Here is a 24,353-nt window from a genome sequence, read left to right as displayed (position 1 = left end):
AGTGTGCCAGTTGCAATATCTCGTCGATATCGACATTTATACCACTGCGATTACGTATTTTAAAATGCAAGGATAGATAAAGGCGCGTGTTACATGAATTATTTTTATTACTTAGTATGAAAACATAAGAAGTTTTTATTTTTTAGTTAAAAAATATTAGTAATGCAGTTCGGCTGCTATAAGTGGACTCGTCAACAACTGGAAGTTATGGGAAATACTCCCGAGCCGAGCATCCTGTATAACTAACGGCCAGCAACTGTTGATTGTCGCCGATAGTTTTCTTGCGATTGGTTGCTTGCGTAACTGTCAAAGCGAAGCTTGACTGAGTCCGCTAATATAAAATAAGTTTAAGTAAAACATGTTTTCCCTGAACAGGTATTAAATAAAACAGGATACCATTTAAATTGATTATATTTCTAGAGTTCATATTCATAGACATTTATATGACATTGTATTACATTCATACATAAAACGCAGATACCTACATTTATAAGAATTATGACAATAAAATACTCATACATGCATATGTAAATAGCATGAAATCATTGTTTGTTAATATAATATCATATAGTTTAGGTACATTGAAAACACTTAAATGGATATACCTGTATGCATGCTCAAATATACGCTTATCTATTATTTAGGAAATTACACTAACAATTACATATTTTATATATTGAAATGCAAATAGCTTTCACCGGCTAAGTGCGAGTCAAACTCGGTTATCAAACATTTTGAGTAGATATATTTTATTTTTTTCACATACATTATATGATCGTTAAATAAAAAGCAGGAGTCATTAGTTATTTATAAACAATGAATAATTGGTTATTATATTATCTGCGAGGGACTGACGAATCAATACAATAGGTTCGTTTTACTTTATAAGTTTAATTTATAATGTTTAATTGGGATAAAACCTACAGTTTGATAGCAAAATTCCTGTTACAATAACAAAATACATAAAGATATTCATTTATACAGATACTATAGCTAACACTGATATAGTCTCGGATCTATAGTACTAAAATATTAATAAATGCAAAACAAAGTGTCTTGAAACTAGCAAATTGCTCCAAAGTTTAAAAAAGCAGTCTTTATAATATACATTTATATTGTTCAGTTAAAAGGTAAAACGCACAGAGTCTTATAAAAAGGTGAGAGAAAATTCGCGAGCGAACCTTTTATATGCAATATATTATTTAATTAATACAGATAATGAAATATGTCACATGTGCTAGTTTGTCAAAGCAAAGTATAGTGCCACAAACGTATCTGGCCCGGTGAGGGTGGTATCTTTATTGTAGCGCTTTTTTTCGTTACGTTGGCGTTAGTTTCAGTTTTGGCCACCAGCTGGCCTATTCACCATTTTGGTCTTTATTATCAACCTATTAAAATAAACAAGAAATCAATTGACAAATGGCATCTACCTACTGTATGATATCCACTAGTAAGCACAAGTCAACTAGCATACGTAAAAGATAGTGAATTAGCCTGCTGGTCATAGTGTTTGAGGGAGTTTTCAATGTTTTCATACTGTGACGATCGCGTAAACGTAAACACAAATTTGTAAGGCATTGAAACAGTTGTGCAGTAGTGCCACTAGATGGCGCTGTTAAAATTCCTTAGAAATTCACTAGGCGCTCTGAATAGTTTGTGGCACGCACTTCATTGTGTACTGTGAAAACGCAAGAATTTGATTGGATTTGAAATGAATTTGAACTGACATTTTGAGTTTTTTATACTTACTATTGGAATCAGAAAAATAAACTATGATGTCTAATACTGATTTAATTAATTAATATTCCCATTGATGTTGAAAATTAAAATTTTTAGTTAATATTGCGTCAACACCAAACTTGCCTTTTCTTGCATGCTTGCATGCTTTTAGAATTGACTAAGACAATTTAATGCGATTTTGCATTATTTTTTTTTTATAAAAAAAAAGTTTTGATTATAAATAGTAGAGGTTATTTTTTATTAAGATAAAAAAAATACATCAATTTTACATTAAAGTTATCGAGAGTGGATTCAGAATCAAGAGATATTTTTTTCATTTTAGTTGCATTTTTATTGGTGTATGCCCAACAAAAGTGATTGGTTTCATTTTAATGGTTGTTCTTAACATTGTCAGACACACAAAATCTTGCGTTTGTAAGCGGGATTATTTCTTCATTTATAAAATGGAAAATTTAGCTTTTTATTTATATTTTACGCACCTTAAATCAGCTCGCGTTAAGCAAGTGCAAAATATAAAAATGAAAATTAATAAAATACATTTTAAAAACATACAAAAGGTACACAAGGTAGGTTACAAAATTACTATTGAAAGTACATAATATGTACAATTAAAAAAAAACTATAACAATTTGCTAAGTAATCAAGAGGACCTATTTTTTGAAATAATAAAAATAGGCAAGTTGAACACGACGTAACGAAACCTAAGCAAAGAGATTTTTAGGTCAAAGTTTAATATTAAAAAGTATTTTACAAGTAAAACCTAAAACTTTTACATAACCAAGCGGACTAAATTGTAGGTACTATGAGGAATTAAAACATAAACACTAACTACATTTAGGTAAACAGTATACGGTTCATAAATATTAAATATCACATTAAGCTAAAACGAGTTCAGTCAGGTTTACGATCTACATTAAAATCATTAAAAATTATAACAAAAAAAAATCCATATCCTTATAATAAAAAAGTCACTTATACATGGCGGGCTTGTCGGATCTGAAAAAGTTTTTTTTTTTATATTAGTAGGTTTTTTGCGGTACCTAAAACCTACTTCATAAGGTATTAGGTATTTTTTTAATTTTTTTACATTATATTGTTATTATACATCGAATAATAATAGTAATCCAACATTTAACTTTGACGACTTATAAATACGATTACATCAATAGTATGCCTACAAAGTATTTGATATACTTACAATCAATAGGTAATATGCATGCGTATATCTTTTACATTTTTAATCGATTTCTGACAGAAGTACAATTCTGTTATTTCACTATTCACCATTATCTTCTGCAAACTCTTAAAATATCTGGCCGTATTCATGGGCGTAGCGAGGTACATGCAGAGGGAGCGACAACTGCCTCCCCCCCCCCCTAGCAGAGCGGTTGGTTACTTAAGAAAGAATCGTTTCGGCTGAAAACCGGCCGAAGCCGAAACCGAGGCTGAAGCTGAAATTCGGTGACGGTTTCGGCCGGAAAAACTATAGTTTGGTCGGACAGTATCAATTAGTAATGTGAGCTACTCAAATTTAAGTATACTGCCCTCCCCTAGATACAATCCTGGCTACGCTCATGGTCGTATGCATATTCCCTATAACATATAACGTGCAATTTCACATACATGATTTATAAACACGCAAGACTACAGGCATAGCGATTGATGGGGCAAGGAATGCGTGACATGAATCTTAAGTTTTTATCTATACTGCTTTATTTCTTTTTTTTTATTCTTAATAGACTTGCGCTACAATCATGCCTGGTGGAAAGCAATGTTGGAGCGCGCTTGCCTAGAAAATGTCTATTCACTCGTCTTGAAGGTGCACAAATCATAAATGTTAGGAAACACAGAAGCCGGAAGGGCATTCCACATCTTCGCTGTTCTTATTAGAAACGTTACGTTACGTTTTGTGCGAGTCGACTAGACATCGACAACAAAAGATTGCCAATTTACACACTGTCTCGCTTTTCTGTGGTAGAATGGGGATGGATAGATACTTATCGATGCATTTATTTTATTGTTAAGCCCACAACTATGGAACGTCGATTCACGGATACATTTGATTAAGCCAGCCACACACGAACAAGTTTAACGTCAAGTCTGCAGAGGCGTGAAAATTAAAAAAAAAATCCGATCTACTCACTTTCACATCTCTAAGCGCGCAGTGCCGGATTAAGGAAATATGATGCCCTAAGCTGTCTTCCCCTATAGGCCCCCATCCTTAAAGAGACGAATATCTTAGCATTCCATGGATACACCGTGCACGTGCCGGGTTCATCGCGTGGTAGAGAGAAAAACTCCGAGTTAAACCGTCCGAGTAGTTAATAAAAAAAAAATTCTTAAACTGTGCGTTTTGTTTTCTCTGATGCCCCTCTAGACGCGATGCCCTGAGCAATTGCTTAAATAGCACGCTAATCCAGGACTGAGCGCGCTGCAGAATTGACAGAATAAAAAATCAATATTAACATTCGTTCATTAAAAGTAAGCCTAGTTTACAAGCACTCTTAAAACTGCAGAGCCAGCAATAAACTCAAGAATTGCTTGTAAAGAATCATGATTATATCATGATTCTTTACAAGGGTAACTTGATCGTGTGTGGTCGGCGTAATACGCTTACTATAGTTTGTAAAACTGCGGAAAGAAACAAAAACTAACGCACTTGAGTATTGCCAACCAATGCTGACGCGTAATAAAAAGAAGTATCATTAGGATATATGTAAATTATTTTTACCTGGGTTAAATAGTCATAATAATATTAAACGTCTGCGAAGCGCAAGACGTGACGTCATACTGAAAATGACGTATTGCTTTTTTTCATAGACAATGAAAAAAAGCAATACTCGTAATTTTTTCATTGTCAGCACAATTTTCGTAAATGTTGAGCCAAGTAAAACAAGTCCTTTTGCAATCTTTGCAGAAGTCACAATTGAAGTTTTTTTTTTATAATAAATAGAATTAAAATTTTTACCAATTTAAATTCATTAAAATCATTATAAGTTCGTGTATATTATACGAATACACGGTTTGTTTAAGTTCTGCTCAATAAAGCGATTGTTACAAAACTAATTTGTCTTTGAGAGGTGTTTCAGTCAATTTAAAACTTTAGTTAATACACATTTAGATAATCGAATCATATGAAACAATAAATAATGAAAAATACGTCGATTATTTTTAGCTGGCACCTAATCACATTCTCACGTAGTGCCAGTGTATTAATAACGCGAGATGTAATTTTCATTACGACTTCACGTATATACGTATACACACACAGACAAAGTGTGTTAATGTGTTGAGGTGCAACATAAATTTATTTCAATGTGTGTGTGTTCACACAGTGGTGTGCCTATTTCAGCGGGCCGCTCGTTTTGTTTAGTTTACAAAAATTATTATAGGTAATAATAAAATCATGTCAATTAAAATGTGTGCCAATTAGAAGTAATAGCAGCTATAGCTTGGCAAGTTAGTTAATGACATAATATGCGGGCAACGGAGGGAAAGACTGCGCGGGTGTGAAATCGTGCGTGCGGGGAAAGAACACTGTGTCTTCAGATACTGTAGGACTAGACCTCCCATAAAGCAGGATTTATGGAACTTAAATCCACCACGCAGCTACAATGTTTGTTGGCGGAGACTTAATATTACGAGTATCTCAGAGTCATTTAGCACAACCAATTCCACAACTCTGAACTGAGATTTTAATCCTGAGAATTTCTTGTAAGAAAGAAAAGAATCAAACAATTTTAATTTTCAATATTTCACAGCACGATTCAGGAAATCGTTATCCAAAGCCATAATAAAAACCATTCAACCAATAAGACATGCATCCTTGTATACTCCGCGTCAAACTTCTAGTCCGCTCTGAAGTTGCAACACGCAACTGTGCACGTATACTCGGAAAAGCCCTGCTGGTATTTATACACATATGCCTCGTGTTCAGAGCGGACTTTAAAATTGGAGATTTATACCACGTGAGAGAGGACTCATTACGGCTTGCCTATAGCTTCACAGATACGCAATCTTGCACTAAAACATTCGTGTAAATAATCTAAGAAGCGACAGATTTAATGGCTTTCCACGTGATAAACTCACGATAAGGTTAAATGAAGACCAAATAAACGTATAATTTTCTCTGACGTCAGTTTAGGAGACGTCACATTCATATTCCAAGACTGTTTTGTGGTAGAAGAGGAGATACCTGAAAATAAATATTGTGAGATTTTACTTTTTATATTTGATTCATAATATATTTGTAGATAGTTCGAAGAGCAGATGGATGTTAGGGCCCTAAGGTGCTGGAATGGCGACCTCGCATCGGAAATCGCAGTGTTGGTCGACTCTCTACTATGCGGACAGTGGTATGCGCGGTAGATTTACAAAACGGAGGTCCTGGGTTCGATCCCCGGCTGGGCCAATTGAGATTTTCTTAACTGGTCCAGGTCTGGCTGGTGGGAGGCTTCGGCTGTGGCTAGTTACCACTCTACCGACAAAGACGTAATGCCAAGTGATTTAGCGTTCCGGTGCGATGTCGTGTAGAAACCGAAAGGTCTGTAGATTTTCATCCTCCTCCTAACAAGTTAGCCCGCTTCCATCTTAGACTGCATCATCACTTACCGCCAGATGAGATGTAGTCAAGGGCTAACTTGTAAAGAATTAAAAAAAAACAGGACATCAAGCGAGTTGCAGGGGACCGTTTGTGTTTGGAAGTTAATGCTGAGGCTAATGTACAGCAGAGAACGTCCATCGGCTGATAACGATGAAGCACCAAATGTCGAGTACGCTCTGAACACGAGTCATATAGCTGCGCAGTGTACAAGCGAGGTAAAACATATAAACGAGGTAATAGCGGTTGTTCAGTTCGTTGCAACTTCAGAGCGGTCTAGACGTTTGGCGCATAATTTATCAAGGAGTTTTTAATCAATACATAGTAAACATAACTGAAGTCTGTTTGTGATTTCAAAATACTGTATGTTTAATGAAGTGTATCATTGAAAAGTTGGAGGTGCATGCCCCGGACCAGATTCAAACCCACACCCTCCGGAATCGGAGGCAGAGGTTATATCCAGTGGGCTATCACGGCTCGAAGTATGAAGTGTATGTGTGTGTATAATTATAATAATTATAAGATTTACACGATTCTAAAACACAATCAATCTTTTCTAACAATTTTGTCTTCTTTTCTATGTGGTTGTCCGGGCTATCTCTCGAACGACTGAACCGATTTAAATGGGACTTTCACTAGTCAGATATTAGAGGTTATTGAGCATCACATATGCTACTTTTATACTATATACTTTTATATCCAAAAAGTCTATTCTTTCTTCTATAATAATATGTAATGACGTCATAACTCACCCTTCGCTGTCCAGAACGTCCCTCAGCGAGGCCCTCGTGATCATGTGGTCGTCACACTTGAACCAGCTGCCCTTCATCTGCCGCACGTACGCCGTGTAGTGACCAGCGTCGAGAGACCCCAAGTGGTTCACAACCGCGAACAACGAATACCGATTGTCTTCGAACAGTCCTTCTGGATCGTTGTTATTGTCCGCCGCATCCACGGCTCTACGGTGAGTGGACATGAAAGGGGTCATATCCAATTCGGCGGGGAAAGATACGAAAGCAGATATCTTCCTGTCAATTTGGGAGGAATGTTCGAAACGTTTGAGATGGAAACTGGCGACTATTGGCAATGTTTCGAGAGTTAATTGCTTCGTGGATTCTCTATAAGCTCTGCAGTTTGAGCACTTGATCTTGGCAGCAGACCCCAAATGTTCCGCTCTCGTGAATCTTTCCAAACAGGCCTGTAACCAACGGTAATTAAATACTGTTAGATGTGTCACTAGCGCATAAAAAATGAGGCCGTCAAAAGAGGAAATTTATAGTCAACTCAATGTTAGTTGTGGTCAACAACGAACGTTATTTAAGCAAATTATATCGTGTACAATGTCGAGTTGTGTGTTCAGGAAGTGTAAAAACTATATATTTATCGGCGGAGCAGACTAAATACTACTTCTGATAACGGAGAAGCCGTAGTCTCAGAGCCGGTTCAAAGCTTTACGTGTCAAGGATGGCAGATACACAAAGTAACACTATCAATCATCACCGAATCGATCATTTAACTTACTACTACAGTTCTACCCTCTAACTACAATATTGATCAAGTACAGCGCTGATACTATCAGATGTAAACCGGGATTAACTATTATGGAGCAGAGAGTCAAGCACCAGCGAGATCACGTGCTGGCAACCACTCGAAGTTGCGTTAAAGGGCCCTTTAATTACATGTAAACGCTTCCCATCCCCGCTCGAGTTGGCTCCCAGCAAGTACCTAACAATGCAATGGTAGGACTATAAAGATAACTCACTCACTGAAATTCCGAAACACTATCACTATTTTAACATTGCACCATTACTATTTAACAAATGGAAGACGACTATACATTCAGAGAACTCGATTACACTGATCTGCTCAACCAGCAGGCTGCAGTGTGGCATTGCGCCTTTGCTTACTTTTTGTGGTGATTTTATAGGGACGTAAACGATCTATAGAATAAAATTATCATTGCCTGTAATGATCCCGGGCCGGCGACGTCGAGGCTTATGTCCCAAAACGGGTCAATGGTGGTGGAGACTCCTGAACAGGAGGTGCATACGACGTCGCTCTGTAGACCTCCGGTGAAGATTTGGTCTATTATGCAGTTGCATCTTTCTTTTTCGTTCTTTTCTGTTTCGTCTACGCCGTTCATGCAATGCCTGTAAACAGAATGATTACATTATAGTACATAGTATGATATAAGTGCGGTAAGTTGAAAATTATTAACTAAGATATTGCAGCTCCAGCCAAAGGCGAGAGCTATAGTAAGGAAGCAGAGGCTGTAATAATCAAAGCGCACGTATGTCATAGGACGTTTTATAACACATTTGCGAGGAAACATTCTTTGCCTGTTTTCTTCTGATGACATTTTAATACACTTGTCAATTTTGCACAGATAACGAAGTGCGCACACCAGCGTTTGTTTTTTTTAGACAAATGCACCAAAAACAGCCAGTATAATAAAGTAAATAAATATTTTTGTGTTTCTACATACACATAAATGGTTGACATTCATTGTCAAAATTATTAAAATGTAGAGAACTGAAAACTACGATTTACGGAGAAAACTATATGCATGATAGAGATAGAGAATGTTAGGAGCTTGTACATTGCAGTAAATATTATGCGTTCGTCTTGGCATTATTTACATTAAAATCTTTACGTAGGTCAGATGCAGCAGCCGGTGCAGTGTCAGAGGTGGTTAGTGTAAGAGTACACACCGATGCAGTACATCCAAGGTGGCGATGAAGAACTCGTGCGCGTCCTGTTGCTCGTACCCGGCCAGGTGTCGCGCGTGCGTCCAGATCAGATGCAGCAGCCGGTGCAGTGTCAGAGGTGGTTAGTGTAAGAGTACACACCGATGCAGTACATCCAAGGTGGCGATGAAGAACTCGTGCGCGTCCTGTTGCTCGTACCCGGCCAGGTGTCGCGCGTGCGTCCAGATCAGATGCAGCAGCCGGTGCAGTGTCAGAGGTGGTTAGTGTAAGAGTACACACCGATGCAGTACATCCAAGGTGGCGATGAAGAACTCGTGCGCGTCCTGTTGCTCGTACCCGGCCAGGTGTCGCGCGTGCGTCCAGATCAGATGCAGCAGCCGGTGCAGTGTCAGAGGTGGTTAGTGTAAGAGTACACACCGATGCAGTACATCCAAGGTGGCGATGAAGAACTCGTGCGCGTCCTGTTGCTCGTACCCGGCCAGGTGTCGCGCGTGCGTCCAGATCAGATGCAGCAGCCGGTGCAGTGTCAGAGGTGGTTAGTGTAAGAGTACACACCGATGCAGTACATCCAAGGTGGCGATGAAGAACTCGTGCGCGTCCTGTTGCTCGTACCCGGCCAGGTGTCGCGCGTGCGTCCAGATCAGATGCAGCAGCCGGTGCAGTGTCAGAGGTGGTTAGTGTAAGAGTACACACCGATGCAGTACATCCAAGGTGGCGATGAAGAAGTCGTGCGCGTCCTGTTGCTCGTGCCCGGCCAGGTGTCGCGCGTGCGTCCAGATCAGATGCAGCAGCCGGTGCAGTGTCAGAGGTGGTTAGTGTAAGAGTACACACCGATGCAGTACATCCAAGGTGGCGATGAAGAACTCGTGCGCGTCCTGTTGCTCGTACCCGGCCAGGTGTCGCGCGTGCGTCCAGATCAGATGCAGCAGCCGGTGCAGTGTCAGAGGTGGTTAGTGTAAGAGTACACACCGATGCAGTACATCCAAGGTGGCGATGAAGAACTCGTGCGCGTCCTGTTGCTCGTACCCGGCCAGGTGTCGCGCGTGCGTCCAGATCAGATGCAGCAGCCGGTGCAGTGTCAGAGGTGGTTAGTGTAAGAGTACACACCGATGCAGTACATCCAAGGTGGCGATGAAGAACTCGTGCGCGTCCTGTTGCTCGTACCCGGCCAGGTGTCGCGCGTGCGTCCAGATCAGATGCAGCAGCCGGTGCAGTGTCAGAGGTGGTTAGTGTAAGAGTACACACCGATGCAGTACATCCAAGGTGGCGATGAAGAACTCGTGCGCGTCCTGTTGCTCGTACCCGGCCAGGTGTCGCGCGTGCGTCCAGATCAGATGCAGCAGCCGGTGCAGTGTCAGAGGTGGTTAGTGTAAGAGTACACACCGATGCAGTACATCCAAGGTGGCGATGAAGAACTCGTGCGCGTCCTGTTGCTCGTACCCGGCCAGGTGTCGCGCGTGCGTCCAGATCAGATGCAGCAGCCGGTGCAGTGTCAGAGGTGGTTAGTGTAAGAGTACACACCGATGCAGTACATCCAAGGTGGCGATGAAGAACTCGTGCGCGTCCTGTTGCTCGTACCCGGCCAGGTGTCGCGCGTGCGTCCAGATCAGATGCAGCAGCCGGTGCAGGGTCAGAGGTGTTTTAGCACCTGAATAGAACTCCTGCAAGCGAAAACCAATTGTTCCATGTAAACGTAGTAGTTCATCATAACTTTATATCATCGAACTAATTAATAGTAATCAATAATTATTATGTCCAGCACCACAAATGGCGACCCCGCACCGGAACGCGCAGTGTTGGTGTACCCCCCACTAGGTGGACCGATTACATCAAGCGGGTTGCAGGGAGCCGCTGGACGCTGGCTGCTCGATACCGTTTTGTTTGGAAGTCCATGCAAGAGGCCTATGTCCAGCAGTGGACGTCCATCGAATGATGATGATTTTGATATTAAATAAATAATTATATCATTCTACTGCTGGGCAATATTCTTTCCATAGTAAAGTTTGTATTTTTTCAGTTAAAAGAAAATACACTTACATCTCATGGAAACCTATTTCAGGTAAATTAAATCGTGATCATAGGAACACATCCCACAACAAACAGTGCAACGTCAAAAATGATGAGGCATGTATTATGTTAATCCTCAATTGCCTGTTATGTATCTAAATACAGCGATGCAGTTCCCGGTACGAAATTAGCGTGACTAGTAATTTTCCCGAAAATCTTAAAGGTAAAGTCATAAAACCCCCTACCAGTAATGTCAATCAGTAACAGTCGAAACAAACGTTTGTCCCCAGATATTAATTACTAATTATATTAAAAATTAAATGTATAATAAATACTATCCACGTGATGTAATAAATACTGGCTTTGTCATGACAGCTTTGCAAAATCTTAACTAATTACACGTTTCAAAATATACATATCTATATCCTACCAGGAAAATATGCATACAGCGCAAAAGCGACAGTAACATAAACAAAATATATAACCATATTCAATAAATTAATAATAAGCAATATATTGTGCTCAATAATAATCGTGAGGAAACCAGCATTTTCCTGAGAATTTTCTTAATTATTTGCGTGTGTGAAGTCTGCCAGTCCGCATTTAGCCAGCGACGTGGACTAAGGCCTAACCCCCCTCATTCTGAGAGGAGACTCATGCTCAACAGTGAGGCGAAAACAGGTTGTTAATGATGATTTAAAGCGAAAAGTCACTCATCGAACATCGTATAATAAAATGATATATCGAAAATCGCTTGTTGGAAGTAGTTTATACTTAGTAGATATCCGCTAAGGACGGATTTTGCGACAGTGTCGAATAAAGGAGCTCTAAGGGCGGACAAAGTCGCGGGCGTGAAGAATAAAATTATATTAGACATTTTCATTATTAATTCAAACGAATGTTCTAGATTCATATTATCAAACTAAATTAATCTCCATATTTTCCAAACAACTATATTAAGAGACATAAACAAACATAAACCAATACAAGTCACAAACATAAGTACATATTTTATAGATATGTAAAGCCGCGAGGAACAACGCGCAGCCTCCTAGCCCAGATGGGGTGGTTAGTTAAATTTGTAGTTAGGGTTACCACGTCGCCAAACCATATAGCCGGACAGACCAGTATTATAAAGGCCAGACCAGACCAGACCATAATATTATAAAGGCGACGGTTTGTGTGTAAGTCTGTTTGTATGTTTTTTCCTCCTTTACGCAGCGACTACTGAAGCGATTTGAGTGAAATTTGGAATGGAAATAGATTTTACTCTGGATTAACAATAGGCTACTCTATAGGATAGGCCTATAGGATAGGCTTTTCATCCCAGAAATGGCCATGGTTCCAGCGGGATTTGTGAAAAACTGAATTCCACGCGGACAAAGTCGCGGGCGACCGCTAGTTTGAGTATAAAAACCGAACACTCTAATTGAGAATTTTATGTCTTATTACAATTGAGACACAAAATCCTCAATTGGTGCTAAAAGTATTTTTTGTATGTAAATTCAATCTTTTGGATTATTACCATTAATCTTGTTAAATTCTAATGAAAAATAAATGAAATCGAATGACTAATCGAATCAGTCTACTTTATTATTGGCATCAGCAAAATATTTTATTTTAAAGAATATTTGCCATGTTTTTTTTAATGTGTTTAAATATTCGCATTCCACTCCAACTAGACTGAAAAAATTGTGTTAGGATTGGGTACAACAATAGTACAGCGGGCGGGAATCGAACCACCACCTGTCGGTGAGGACGGCTCATTTACCGTTCAATTGAGAAATTGCAAGTCGCAAAGCTAACGTGGCTGTTAATGATGATGATGTAAATGAGAAATTCTAGAAATGTATAAAGCCGATCAAATCGGACACCGTTTATTTAGACCGGACACGCTATTTACAAACCCAACTAACAAGTGTCCGGCTTAATCGAGACGCATGGACACCCCACGTGTAGCGAACGTCAGTCTGGAATACACAACGCAATATGAAATCAATATCGCTGCACAAACGTTGTATATCACTGCAACTTCAGTACACAGCCCCAAGGCTCTGTAGTGCCCAGGCAAAATCAATAATTCGCGTAGGTGCAAGCTATAAATAGCGCAAGTACCTGGAACAGCTTGGAAACTTCGCACACGAGGCATTTCCCCGATCCTTGCGTTTTGCATTTGTGCCTCTCGCCGAGGAAATAGTCCCTTAACAGGGGCGTGTGAATTAATGCCTGTAACAAATGAAAATTAATGACTTTTAAAATACAAATGTGCGATGAATAGGCGCATATGGGGAGGGGGGGTCCAACCTACAATGGACCACCCTAGGATTCTGGGCTACCGATATGAGGCCTCCTATCCTTTGCTATTTGCCTTTGCCCCTCTAGGAAATAATCCTAGCTACACCAATGATAGCCTTAAATGAAAGAAAGAAAAGTTTATTCAGAATACACATCATACAAAGTAAAGAGAGAAAAACTAATTAAACTGCTTACAAATATGTTCAGTATATTTATACATACACAAGTAGTTCCCGTTCCCATTAAAACACAAATAATGTGGCTTTATAGTGATGAAAGAATTCTGAAAATCGATTCAGTAGATCCCTCTAAAACACAACGAACTTAGTGAGAAAAATGTTTCGGTTAAATATTATCAGCGTGTTCATGATTTTTAAGTATTACATCTAATATATAAAATTCTCGTGTCGCGGTGTTCGAACTTGAACTCCTCCGAAACGGCTCGACCGATTTTGATGAAATTTTTTGTGCATATTCAGTAGGTCTGAGAATCGGCCAACATCTATTTTTCAAACCCCTAAATCCTAGGATAGGGTAGGGTAGGGGTATGGTATAGGGATAGGGTAGGGGTAGGGTAGCGGTAGGGTAGGGGTAGGGTAGGGGTAGGGTAGGGTAGGGGTAGGGTAGGGGTAGGGTAGGGGTAGGGTAGGGGTAGGGTAGGGGTAGGGTAGGGGTAGAGTAGAGGTAGGGTAGGGGTGGGGTAGGGGTAGGGGTAGGAGGATGGTAGTGTAAGGTAGGGATAGGGAAGAAGTGCAAATAAATAAAATAATAAGTCAAAGCGAAGCTTGAGCGAGTCCGCTAGTAGTTTTATAATATGCACACAGTCATGTTCATCATACAATAAGTAGGTATATAAAAAGTGTTTCGTCAGCGCAAGCAGATATATTTGTATGTGCAATATACCTATACCATATCCTGTATCAAATTTCGCTAAGCTAGTTTCAAGATAAACAAACTCAATACGGAATTACTCCTCGTATACTCGTATAGTATAAAAAAAATCCTGTTTTCCTCGGTCACGCCATAACATGAGAACGACTTAGGGTCATAGCACACATGTCTACTTAAAAAGGGATCGTCACTGTATCTTATAATTATTTGGCTGCTGGGAGGCTTCGGCCGTGGCTAGTTACCACCCTACCGGCAAAGACGTACCGCCTAGCGATTTAGCGTTCCGGTACGATGCCGTGTAGAAACCGAAAGGGGTGTGAATTTTCATCCTCCTCCTAACAAGTTAGCCCGCTTCCATCTCAGAGTGCATCATCACATGCATTAGATTGTAGTCAAGGGCTAACTTTTAAAGAATAAAAAAGAAAGAATTTTTTTTACGAAACTCCTTACTGTAACGCACACTAATCGGGATCGTAACGAACCGCCTTGCCTCGGGACAAGCTCACGAATAAAAGGCGATACGGTTCCCCTTTCCGACTTGATGTATTCTATAACCCTTCATTACTTTTTACTTTTATTTATAATTCTTACTTTTTTAATACTTCATTACTTTTTATTTATAATATTTTCTAATATTTTGTAGAAAGTTCTTACGGAACGATAAATTAAGAAAATGGTGCGCCACGCCTAAACGGAACTGGATGAAAATTTGCACAATGATAGATAGATTATCATTATAGTCCAGTTTAGGATACTTTTCATTCCGTGAAAATCTTTCCACGGAATTTGGAGAAAAACCGAATTTCGCAAACGCGAACGTTGTACTACAAGGTGCAATTATTTATCTCTAGGTATATGATAATTTATCAAAATCGCTTCAGCTATATAAAAAATACGTTTGGTACCCTAAAAGGTGAAATACAGGTTTTTGCCGCGCTATATGCTACATGTGTTTGGCTGCAATAACGCGTGATGGTAAGCGATAATGCTAGCCACTCACCATCCAATAGACCAGCCTGCAGCGCTAACAGCAGGACATCCGATCAAACTGAGCATGTGTTGGTCGCAATCTGCATGATCATCGCGACTAACACACAATCAGTTTTATCGGATGTCCTGCTGTTTGCGCTGCAAGCCCATGAGCTTATTGGATGATCAGTGGTTAGCATAATGCAGTCTATGGTGGAACGCATTTGGAATTAAGGTAAAATAAATTGGTAATGGGATAAAATAGGGAAAATGGGCATTCTATCTTTGCAATATCAATCAAGAACAATGAACCAATTATAGAAGACTAAAAAAAATAACTATAATTGAATTGCGTAGAACAACAAATAAAGGTCAAAACCTAATCAAAAAAAAAAGTCCTAGCGCAAGCAATAAAATAACATTGAGTGGAAATAATATGACCCGATGTTCCCTAAGGAGAGGCGGATTTCAAAAACAAGTATCAAATAAACATCGGAAATTGAGAACGGAGGTAAACAAGGTAAGCGGTTATAGATAGCTCGTTCCTTTGTTAACAATTCAATCAATAAGTCGGGACATTTAAAGGTGGGAGTTCGTATAGAGCCTTGATGGAGCCGAGTTGCGTATAAATTAATAATGTCTTCTTTTAAATGACTCCTTTACCTACCTACTTTATTACCTTTTAATCATGCATTTCTGTCTGTTTTCTATATCATCCATTTTCTAGCAAAATTTAAGGCAGGCTACTTAGACACTAGATTTAATAATTCTGGGAATAATTATGTACTTTATAGATACAGTTTTTGCTCAACAGAAAAATAAATCTACACTTTTAGTAAAACTGTACTAGGTCCAATTCTGGTCATTGAATATACTTTGAAAAATTGTGTTCGGAGGGCATTATACATTATAATATACTGAACCCAAAAATATATATTTTGTCTGTTTTTCAATCTGTAAGTCCGTGCTTGTTGTTGACTGGGTATCACGCTGAAACTACTGAATGAATTCAAATGAAACTTAGCACAATTTAAGACCATAGTACAAAGAAGGTAATAGGATACTTTTTGTCGCGAAAACAAAATCAGAAGGGAGTGAAAGTTTGTATGGAAAGTTTCAATTTACATTTGTCTCAATTGGTAGGTGTACCTACTACCAGAAAAATACTAAACATAATGTAGTTCAAGATTTTTCTAAAAGTATCCCTAAAGTATTTTTTAACCGACTTCAAAAAGGAGGAGGTTCTCAATTCGGTCGGTATTTTTTTTTTTTTTTTTTTTTTTATGTATGTACACCGATTACTCAAAGACGCCTGGACCGATTTCAAAAATTCTTTTTTTGTTTGAAACGGTATAGTCCCCATTTGGTCCCATTGCCATCATGTCAAGATCTGATGATGGAATCCTGGAGAAATTGAGGGGAACTTTCGAAAATTATATGGGTGTCTAGTGTGTTCGTAAACTTTTCCATTACCTTTAATAGTACCTTTAATAAATACAAAATTATGAAGGTTTGAAATCAATCTGATGATGGAGTCATAAAACAGACGAGGGAACTCCTTGGCGATTTACAGCAGTTACCTTGTGTTTGGGCTTGATTAATTTGTATTAATGAGAACTTTCCACATAGATAGGTTGTGACTGTCATTTAGGGGTTTGGTGATGAAGACCAAGGACAATTAAGGGAACTCCTTAACAGTTTACAGTAATTACCTTGTGTTTGGCCTTGATTAATTCGTATTGCTGAGAACTTTCTACCTAGATGAGTTGTGTCTGTTATTATGGGTCTGATGATGAAGACCAAGGTCAATGAAGGGAACCCCTTGACGGTTTACGGTAGCTACCTTGTGCTTGGGCTTGATTAATTTGTATTGCTGAGAATTTTGTACCAAGATGGGTTGTGACTGTCATTAGGGGTCTGATGTATTCGTTTGAGATGAAATTTTACACTAAAAATTGAAAAATAATAAAAATTTTAATAAAAAAAAATACAACCGACTTCAAAACCTAAAAACGTACCCACTAAACTAAAAAGCGAAAAATAACATCATAATATGTTCTATCTGCTGATCAGTATGAAGTCGGTGCTTAGCCGGTGTTGTCTTAATTTAAGCCATTTCTGACAGGAACACATGAAACAACACTGTCTGCAAAATCTAAATCTATAAGATATGCTCACATGGCTTGAATTAATACATCACCGGCTTAGCACCGCCTTCATACTGATCAGCAGATAGAACATATTATGATGTTATTTTTCGCTTTTTAGTTTAGTGGGTACGTTTTTAGGTTTTGAAGTCGGTTGTATTTTTTTTTATTAAAATTTTTTTTAATATAAATCATGCGAAAATATTAATTCAAGGGGGTGAAATAGGTGTTGAAACTTTTACATAGATTTTCACGAACGTAGTTGCAGGTATCCTAATTTAGCTAGTCATAAACAACCTATGATTGAATGCCTACTTATTGGTCCAGCGGTTAGCACAATATGAGGCTAAGAATCACGAGGTCCCAGGTTCGGATCTTGGGTTAGGCTGTGTAATACTGAGCTTTTTTTAGTACAGTGTTGGGAAATTGGTGGTGTTACACCCCCAGTTACTATTATTAACATCTACTTGTAACTGTAGTCTTTAAAGAATTTAACATTATCATCCTAAGCCCGCCAACCCGCATTGTAGCGGCGTGTTGGATCTAAGTTCCATAATACCTTTTCAAGTAAGGAGGTAGGCCAGTAACATAAGCCAATGTAGCCTAACCCCTCTCATTGTGTAAGGAGACTCTTGCTCAACAGTGAGCCGAATATGGGTTGTTAAAGATGATGATGAATACAATGTAGATTGCTCTACTGCGTACCCGAACCATCAATGTTTGCGTTATGATATTTCTAAATAGATGTTTTTATAAGACCGGCCCTTCCAAGAATTTACTAATCAGCAATAAATTCATTCCAGAAACAATGACGTTTACACAACAGTTTAGCAGTTATAATAACAACCATACAGTTTCTAGAGCCATTAAGCCACGTTCAAAATTACAATGTAATGCAATTTAAAGACGGTACAAAAATACTCGTAAAACGAATGTTCTACAGCTTGACAAGTTCGTTTGCAACTGCCAATGGACCGCGCGGGCCAGGGGGCGTGTAGCGATGAATGAAAAACGCGTCTCACTTCCCCGCACGCACGATTTCACACCCGCGCGGTCTTTCTCCCCGTCGCCCGCATATCATGGGAGTGTCATCAACGAACGTGCCAAGCTATAGTAGGAGTTTCCGATTCTCATACTTTTGTAATATACCTTACCCTATCATCAAAAAGAGGTAGTGTGAGACTTTTTAAGGTTTCAAGGTACTCTCTGGATCTACTAAACCGATTTAGAAAACCCTTTTACCAATAGAAAGCCACTTTATTTGTGAGAGTCATGGGCTTTAACTTATCCCCGTATTCTTACGGGGACGAAAACTACACAGGTAATATCGCGGCGCTTCGGCTTAACTTTACTTATTAATAGGCAAAACGAGAATTTTCTTCCTTACCAAATTAAAAGACTTGCTTAAACGGTTGCCTTAGGTAGGTAGGTAGGTAGGTAGTAGGTAAGTAAGACGCTTAGAGCATAGTATTGTATTGGTGTGACTTTATTTGGACAGAGATCATTATGCCTTTCACCAATTAAGGTTAGCAACGCATCTGGTATCTCCCACTGTTTAAGTAGGTAATATCTTGGATGAATATCTACATCTATCACCACAATGCATGCTACCAATATCACCAATTTAAAGGTACTAATCTATACTTATAATAAATCTGTAGAGGTCAATTCTGTACATGAAATATATATCCAAAATAACTATCAGGGGCCGATTAGTGATCGATACTGATGCCAAAAATGCAATCAGTTAAATTTTCGTCTGTCTGTATGTTCGTTATAGAAACAAAAACCACACGACGGATTTTAACGAAACTTCGTACAATAATTCTTCATACTCCGGGGCAGGTTGTAGTATACTTTTCATCACGCTACGATCAATAGGAGCAGAGCAATGAAGGGAAATGTTGGGAAAACGGGAGAAGTTACTCCATTTTTTAAAGTAAGGGTAGGGTAGGGTAGGGTAGGGTAGGGTAGGGCAGGGTAGGGTAGGGTAGGGTAGGGTCGGGTAGGGTAGGGTAGGGCAGGGTAGGGTAGGGGTAGGGTAGGGTCAGGTAGAGTTTAGTTAAAAGTTTACATCGAGTTTCACGCGGACGAAGTCGCGGGCGTTCGCTAGTCTATAATATAAAAATTAATCTTAAATCTTCCTAAGTGATTTTAAATCTCGAAAACGGCTCAGCCGATGTCGCTAATTTTTTTTTTAGAATACTCCTTGAAGAACGAGGATAGTTCTTACGGAAAGTTTTCAGTTTTTTTAGGATAGGGTAGGGAAGAGGTAGGGTAGAGGTAGGGTAGCTGTAGGGTGGAAATAGGATAGAGGTAGTGAAGAAGTGCACAAAAGTCAAAGCGAAGTTTGACCGGGTTCGCTAGTCATTAGCATTTTTTATTATTACGAAGCTTTTTACAGGTAGAAAGACAGACTTTTATTTCAATATATTGTAGGTATGGAAAAAGAAATATAGCAAAAAGATCTAATTACAAAAGAAATTTTATTTTACCCCGAAAATTTTAATTTTAGAACACATGTTCCTCGAACATTGTAATTCCAGAGTTATGGGAAATATTTTCCTAGCACGCTGCAAAGCTTAATAAATCTAAAACCTCATATTGAAAAATGACCTTACCTGAACAATGCAGTTCATGAAGCAAGTTGAGCCAAGGTTCTGTAGCCCCCGTAGTCCAATGGTGGTGTGTGGGCTGATGAGCCGTCGTTTCCTCAGCCTTTTCAGTGCTAACACTTCATTGCTGTTGGGCAACCATGGTGTAAATGGTAAGCTGATTCCTAATGACCTAAATTGAAAATACATTGAATAATAAATTTATTTTGCTATTGAAAAACAAATAAAAATATGTCCAATTGCTGTCAAAAATTTTGTTCCAAGAGTATTTGCAATGTATTTTTTAAATATGACTAACATTCCCATTTCTCTTCAAATGGTGGGAAAAGACAGTTTTTAGGACTGGGTTAGACAATATACCTACGGGCCGGGATCAATCCACTACCTCTCGGCAATGAGCCCGGCGCCTGCCACTGAGCTATTGAGGCTTTATCCCACAAAGATGCTACTTTCAACTTATAGTGCAAAGTACGTTAAGTTATGTCAGATTTAGGTAACATTGCTGCTTAAATTCATTATGTTTTGCATAAAATAACAAAATAAAATACTATTAATTTATAAACGCGAAAGTTTGTTTGGATGTTTGGATATATGTTCGGATGTTTCTTACTCTTTAACGCCGCAACTACTGAACCAATTTGGCTGAAATTTGTAATGGAAATAGATTTTACTCTGGATTAACACATAGGCTACTTTTTATCCCGAAAATTTGAAGTTTGTATTGATGTAAAATAGATAATTCATTAACTTGGAAAATAAAAATCAAAAGTTAAATTGCAACCAATACCACTCAGACAAGTTGTAAATATGATTGTTTGTTCAAAATGTAACTGTGACTATTGAAAAGAAATTAATTTTCATATCTAAAATATAAAACTTTCAGCAATTAAGTATTTACTGACTTAGCAACTATATTACATAAATTATATATTATTTTTTTATATTATTGAAGATTTCAATTATTTGTTTTCCTTCCTCTAGGTTCTGAAAAACCACTTTTATTAAACAGCATATTATGAGATGCTACTGAAAACAAACTGGGTTTCAAAGATACATTATTCAAAGCTTTTTCTGTTATTCATACAGCGTTGACCCACATACATGTAAATTTAAATTAACATAAGGTACACTTACTTAGCCTCAAGGAGCCGATTAGATTGGGATATTTCTGTCAGTTCTCTGTCGTAGATGTAATCTTGGCATTGTGCACAAAACACATTACCATAACTCAGGTCAACATATAGGAAATGTTTCTTATTCTTGGAGTGCTCTTGAATGTGGCCACCGTAGCATGCAAAATATATGCAATGCAGGCAGGAGTGCAGCCTCGGGCCGGGCTGCCCACAGGAAAAGCATAGGCATGATGTCGCCTAGAAATCACAATCATTGTGAGCTATGTTACCCATTTTAACTAAAACTATAACACACACACACACATACTAATCCTGCCTCTAAACTGTGCGATGTTGAGCCTACTTATAAGGCCCATAGCTAGCAACCAAGTCTCAGAAATAGGTCATCACTGGCAACAAACGCTGTTCAAAGACTTTTGTCTTCAGGCACTGACCAGTTTTAAACAAAGATATTGTGAAGTTTACTGAATGCTGCCCAGCTAAGTAGGATTTGGTGGTTCAACTCTTTCTTGAAATTGTACCATATATTGTGTATTACACAATATTAGCTAGTTATCTTTGATCATCATTAATATTATTCCTTAATCATACATAGTAATTATTATTTTGATATACCAAAACATGGACTATTTGATTTATCCAGTTCATGTATTTTAAGTTTCAGTGTTCCGATTTCTAGATTGACATACATATTATCCCTAATAATCACCATGCAGGTTTGTTGAAAAGGTTGTGCTAGGTGTTCCTACCGCTAAAATGTTAAACTTTTAAGTCAAATCTTTGACTAAGAGCACTTCTACACTTAAATAGTGCACATTGGGATATAGTGCACTCAGTTTATATTACAACAAAAGAAGAGAATTATAACCTTACATAAAACTAAACTGTTAAGAGATTTATACAAAAAGTTATGGCTTTTAAGCATACAACTCTCTTTTGATAGTGGACTGAGGGAAATATAATGCACTACAGGTACTCTGTTCATTCTACAAACAGAATTATAATAGGCCTACTAAAAAATTAAATAAAAAATAGGTATTTCCTGAAGTTTAATAGAGTAATATAAAGAAGTATTTCATATATAAACACACTAAGTACCTTAATTAATTACAAAATGCACATTCACAACAAAAAGTGTCAAACAAGTCACTGTTACTGGTAATTTCGCAATCAAACATACAAACAAAATCAGCTGTTGAGAGGTCAAAGATAACTAATCAGGTGATTATTCACGCTAGCTACTGACAAGACTGAATCTATAAAATACCTCACGCGAAGATGAATGAAACTATAAACACCACCAAGATCGATAACTGGTTACTATTATAGTTAACTCATCTACACAGTAGTTCATTTACCTTGTATCTCCTTGCTTCGTACGATGTTGATGCTACGAAAAATCCGTGGACTATTTTGTAAGGACTCGATCCTTTCGCAGCCTTAAAATTACTCAAATGTAGGCATCCAGCGTCGTTCATTATTTCAATTGTGAGTTCAGACGCCGGCCACGCAAACTTCGCCTTATAAATCCCGATCTTAAATGCAAAACATTATTTTTACAACACAAAGTGATTTGAACTACAAATAACAAAAGCGTCCTATTCATTATTATTAACACATAAACAACACTAAATGAGCAAACCACTAGTAATACGCTTTCTCATGTTGAATTGTTGAGTTATATTATCACATACAAATCAAAACGCAGCAAATTAATTTAGTACAAAGACGAGACGGGCATTCTCACCTCGTCCCTCACTCAAAACGTTGCGACTCAGCTGCTACCACTACGACGCGACTATACGCTGTGATCGCCGATTAATAATGACAGATTTGACATATTTGAGACATTGACATTTGATTTGACAGATTTCAGATTAAGGATTTATTCAGAAATACATCATCTGTGAAAATTTCAACTGTCAAACTGTCTAAATAACTATCACGGACGGACGAATAAATAGAAGAGTATTAAAATCAAAAGGGCACCCCCTTAGATACATAGATAATGGCACCCCCCATTTGGGCACGGAAACACATGACATTTGGTGATTTTAAACCTAGAATTCCTCTGAGTTTTAATTTCTAGGGTTAGCCGGTAGAAGCTAATTGCAGATGGCGCCATTAGCGCTGGTACCTTTACTTTGGTCTAATGCGTTTTATAGTGGGAAATTTAAAAGAAATAGCTTTATAGACAATTTTTAAATGTTTCGAGCTTGAGACCAATAATAAAACTAAATAGTCAAAGTTTAGTAGAAGCATAGAATACATAAGGTAGAAGTAAGAAGTAAAAGTTGTTCTAAGGAACTTTAACAAATCATAGACCGTTGATGGCATAGATATGCTAAGAACAATTACAAAAGGACCTGACTCACTAGATTAGATATCTTCTGTCAAAGATCAAGAATGATCTGTGATCTAACGCGTTTATAAAAACAGTTTCTGTACAGACTCGACGACCAAACATTTTTTCCCCGTTTTCGCTACATTTTTGATCGGTGCTTGGCTCCTATTGGTCGTGATGTTATATAGCTTTTAGCCTGCCTCTATAAATGGGATTTTCAATACAAAAATATTTTTTTCAATTCTAACCATTAGTTTGCCAGTAGGTAAGACAGAAGTACGAAATCTTCGAGCCGAGCAAAATAATAGGTCTTACGATGACGTCACGTACAATATCGCGACTGTTAGCGGGATACAATATTTATTTGAAGTTTGAATGCATGTAAAATCATTGCATCAACTATTTGGCATTTTTAAATGTAACAAAAATTAGTGTGTCTGTATGTACAAAAGCTCTAATGTAACAAAGTTTCAAGTGAATTTTTGTGTCTCATATTCGGAAAGTAGGTCTTGTTTTGATCTGATTATTGGGTGGAAAATGCTGCTTCCCTCCGTATTGAGAGAAAAACTCTTACAAAAGTACTTCCCATCTAATGGCCGGAATAAATTTTAAAATAGAACTACTGTTTGCTGTAAAGAGTTTTATGTAAAAATAAACTAATTAATACTGTTGCATACCTAGTAACATTCTCCATTTTGTTACAGAATTTGAGGCGATTTATATCCATATCTAATTCCTCTATGTATGCTTGATAGAGAAGACCGCCATAGACAATGGATTACGGAACAAACTTGACTTTTGGTATTGGGTTTGAGAGTTGAGTTGAGTCAGGGTTCCCAACTTAGGGGTTTTACCCCCAGATTTAGGGGGCAAATAAGTGAAATGGGATTTTTTTAGGGGTCTG

General features: G+C 38.1%; 1 protein-coding gene across 1 annotated transcript; it reads right to left on the bottom strand.

Moving 5' to 3' along the window:
* Positions 1–395: 395 nt before the first annotated feature.
* On the bottom strand, positions 396–22,923 carry LOC112049061 (ubiquitin carboxyl-terminal hydrolase nonstop). Its single transcript, XM_024086814.2, has 9 exons — positions 22,853–22,923; positions 22,464–22,640; positions 21,107–21,342; positions 19,979–20,144; positions 13,171–13,281; positions 10,570–10,709; positions 8,304–8,490; positions 7,093–7,538; positions 396–5,935 (listed from the first exon to the last, which is right to left on the bottom strand). The coding sequence occupies exons 2-9, from the start codon at positions 22,581–22,583 to the stop codon at positions 5,881–5,883; spliced, it is 1,461 nt and encodes a 486-aa protein (XP_023942582.1). The 5' UTR covers positions 22,584–22,640; positions 22,853–22,923; the 3' UTR covers positions 396–5,880.
* Between the last annotated feature and the right edge of the window lie 1,430 nt (positions 22,924–24,353).

Source organism: Bicyclus anynana, chromosome 11, assembly GCF_947172395.1.
Source record: "Bicyclus anynana chromosome 11, ilBicAnyn1.1, whole genome shotgun sequence".
Taxonomy (NCBI): domain Eukaryota; kingdom Metazoa; phylum Arthropoda; class Insecta; order Lepidoptera; family Nymphalidae; genus Bicyclus; species Bicyclus anynana.
Note: the sequence above shows the minus strand (reverse complement) of the source record. Positions and strands in the feature narration are given on the sequence as shown.

Bases quoted from the DNA above. Each gene is read 5' to 3' on its own strand.
- LOC112049061 (XM_024086814.2), bottom strand. From the start codon at position 22,583: ATGAACGACGCTGGATGCCTACATTTGAGTAATTTTAAGGCTGCGAAA. The intron at 20,145-21,106 runs GTAAGTGTACCT...TTTTCAATTTAG, and splicing joins AATCGGCTCCTTGAGGCTAA to GTCATTAGGAATCAGCTTAC. The intron at 10,710-13,170 runs GTACTTGCGCTA...TTTCGCTTGCAG, and splicing joins AAGTTTCCAAGCTGTTCCAG to GAGTTCTATTCAGGTGCTAA.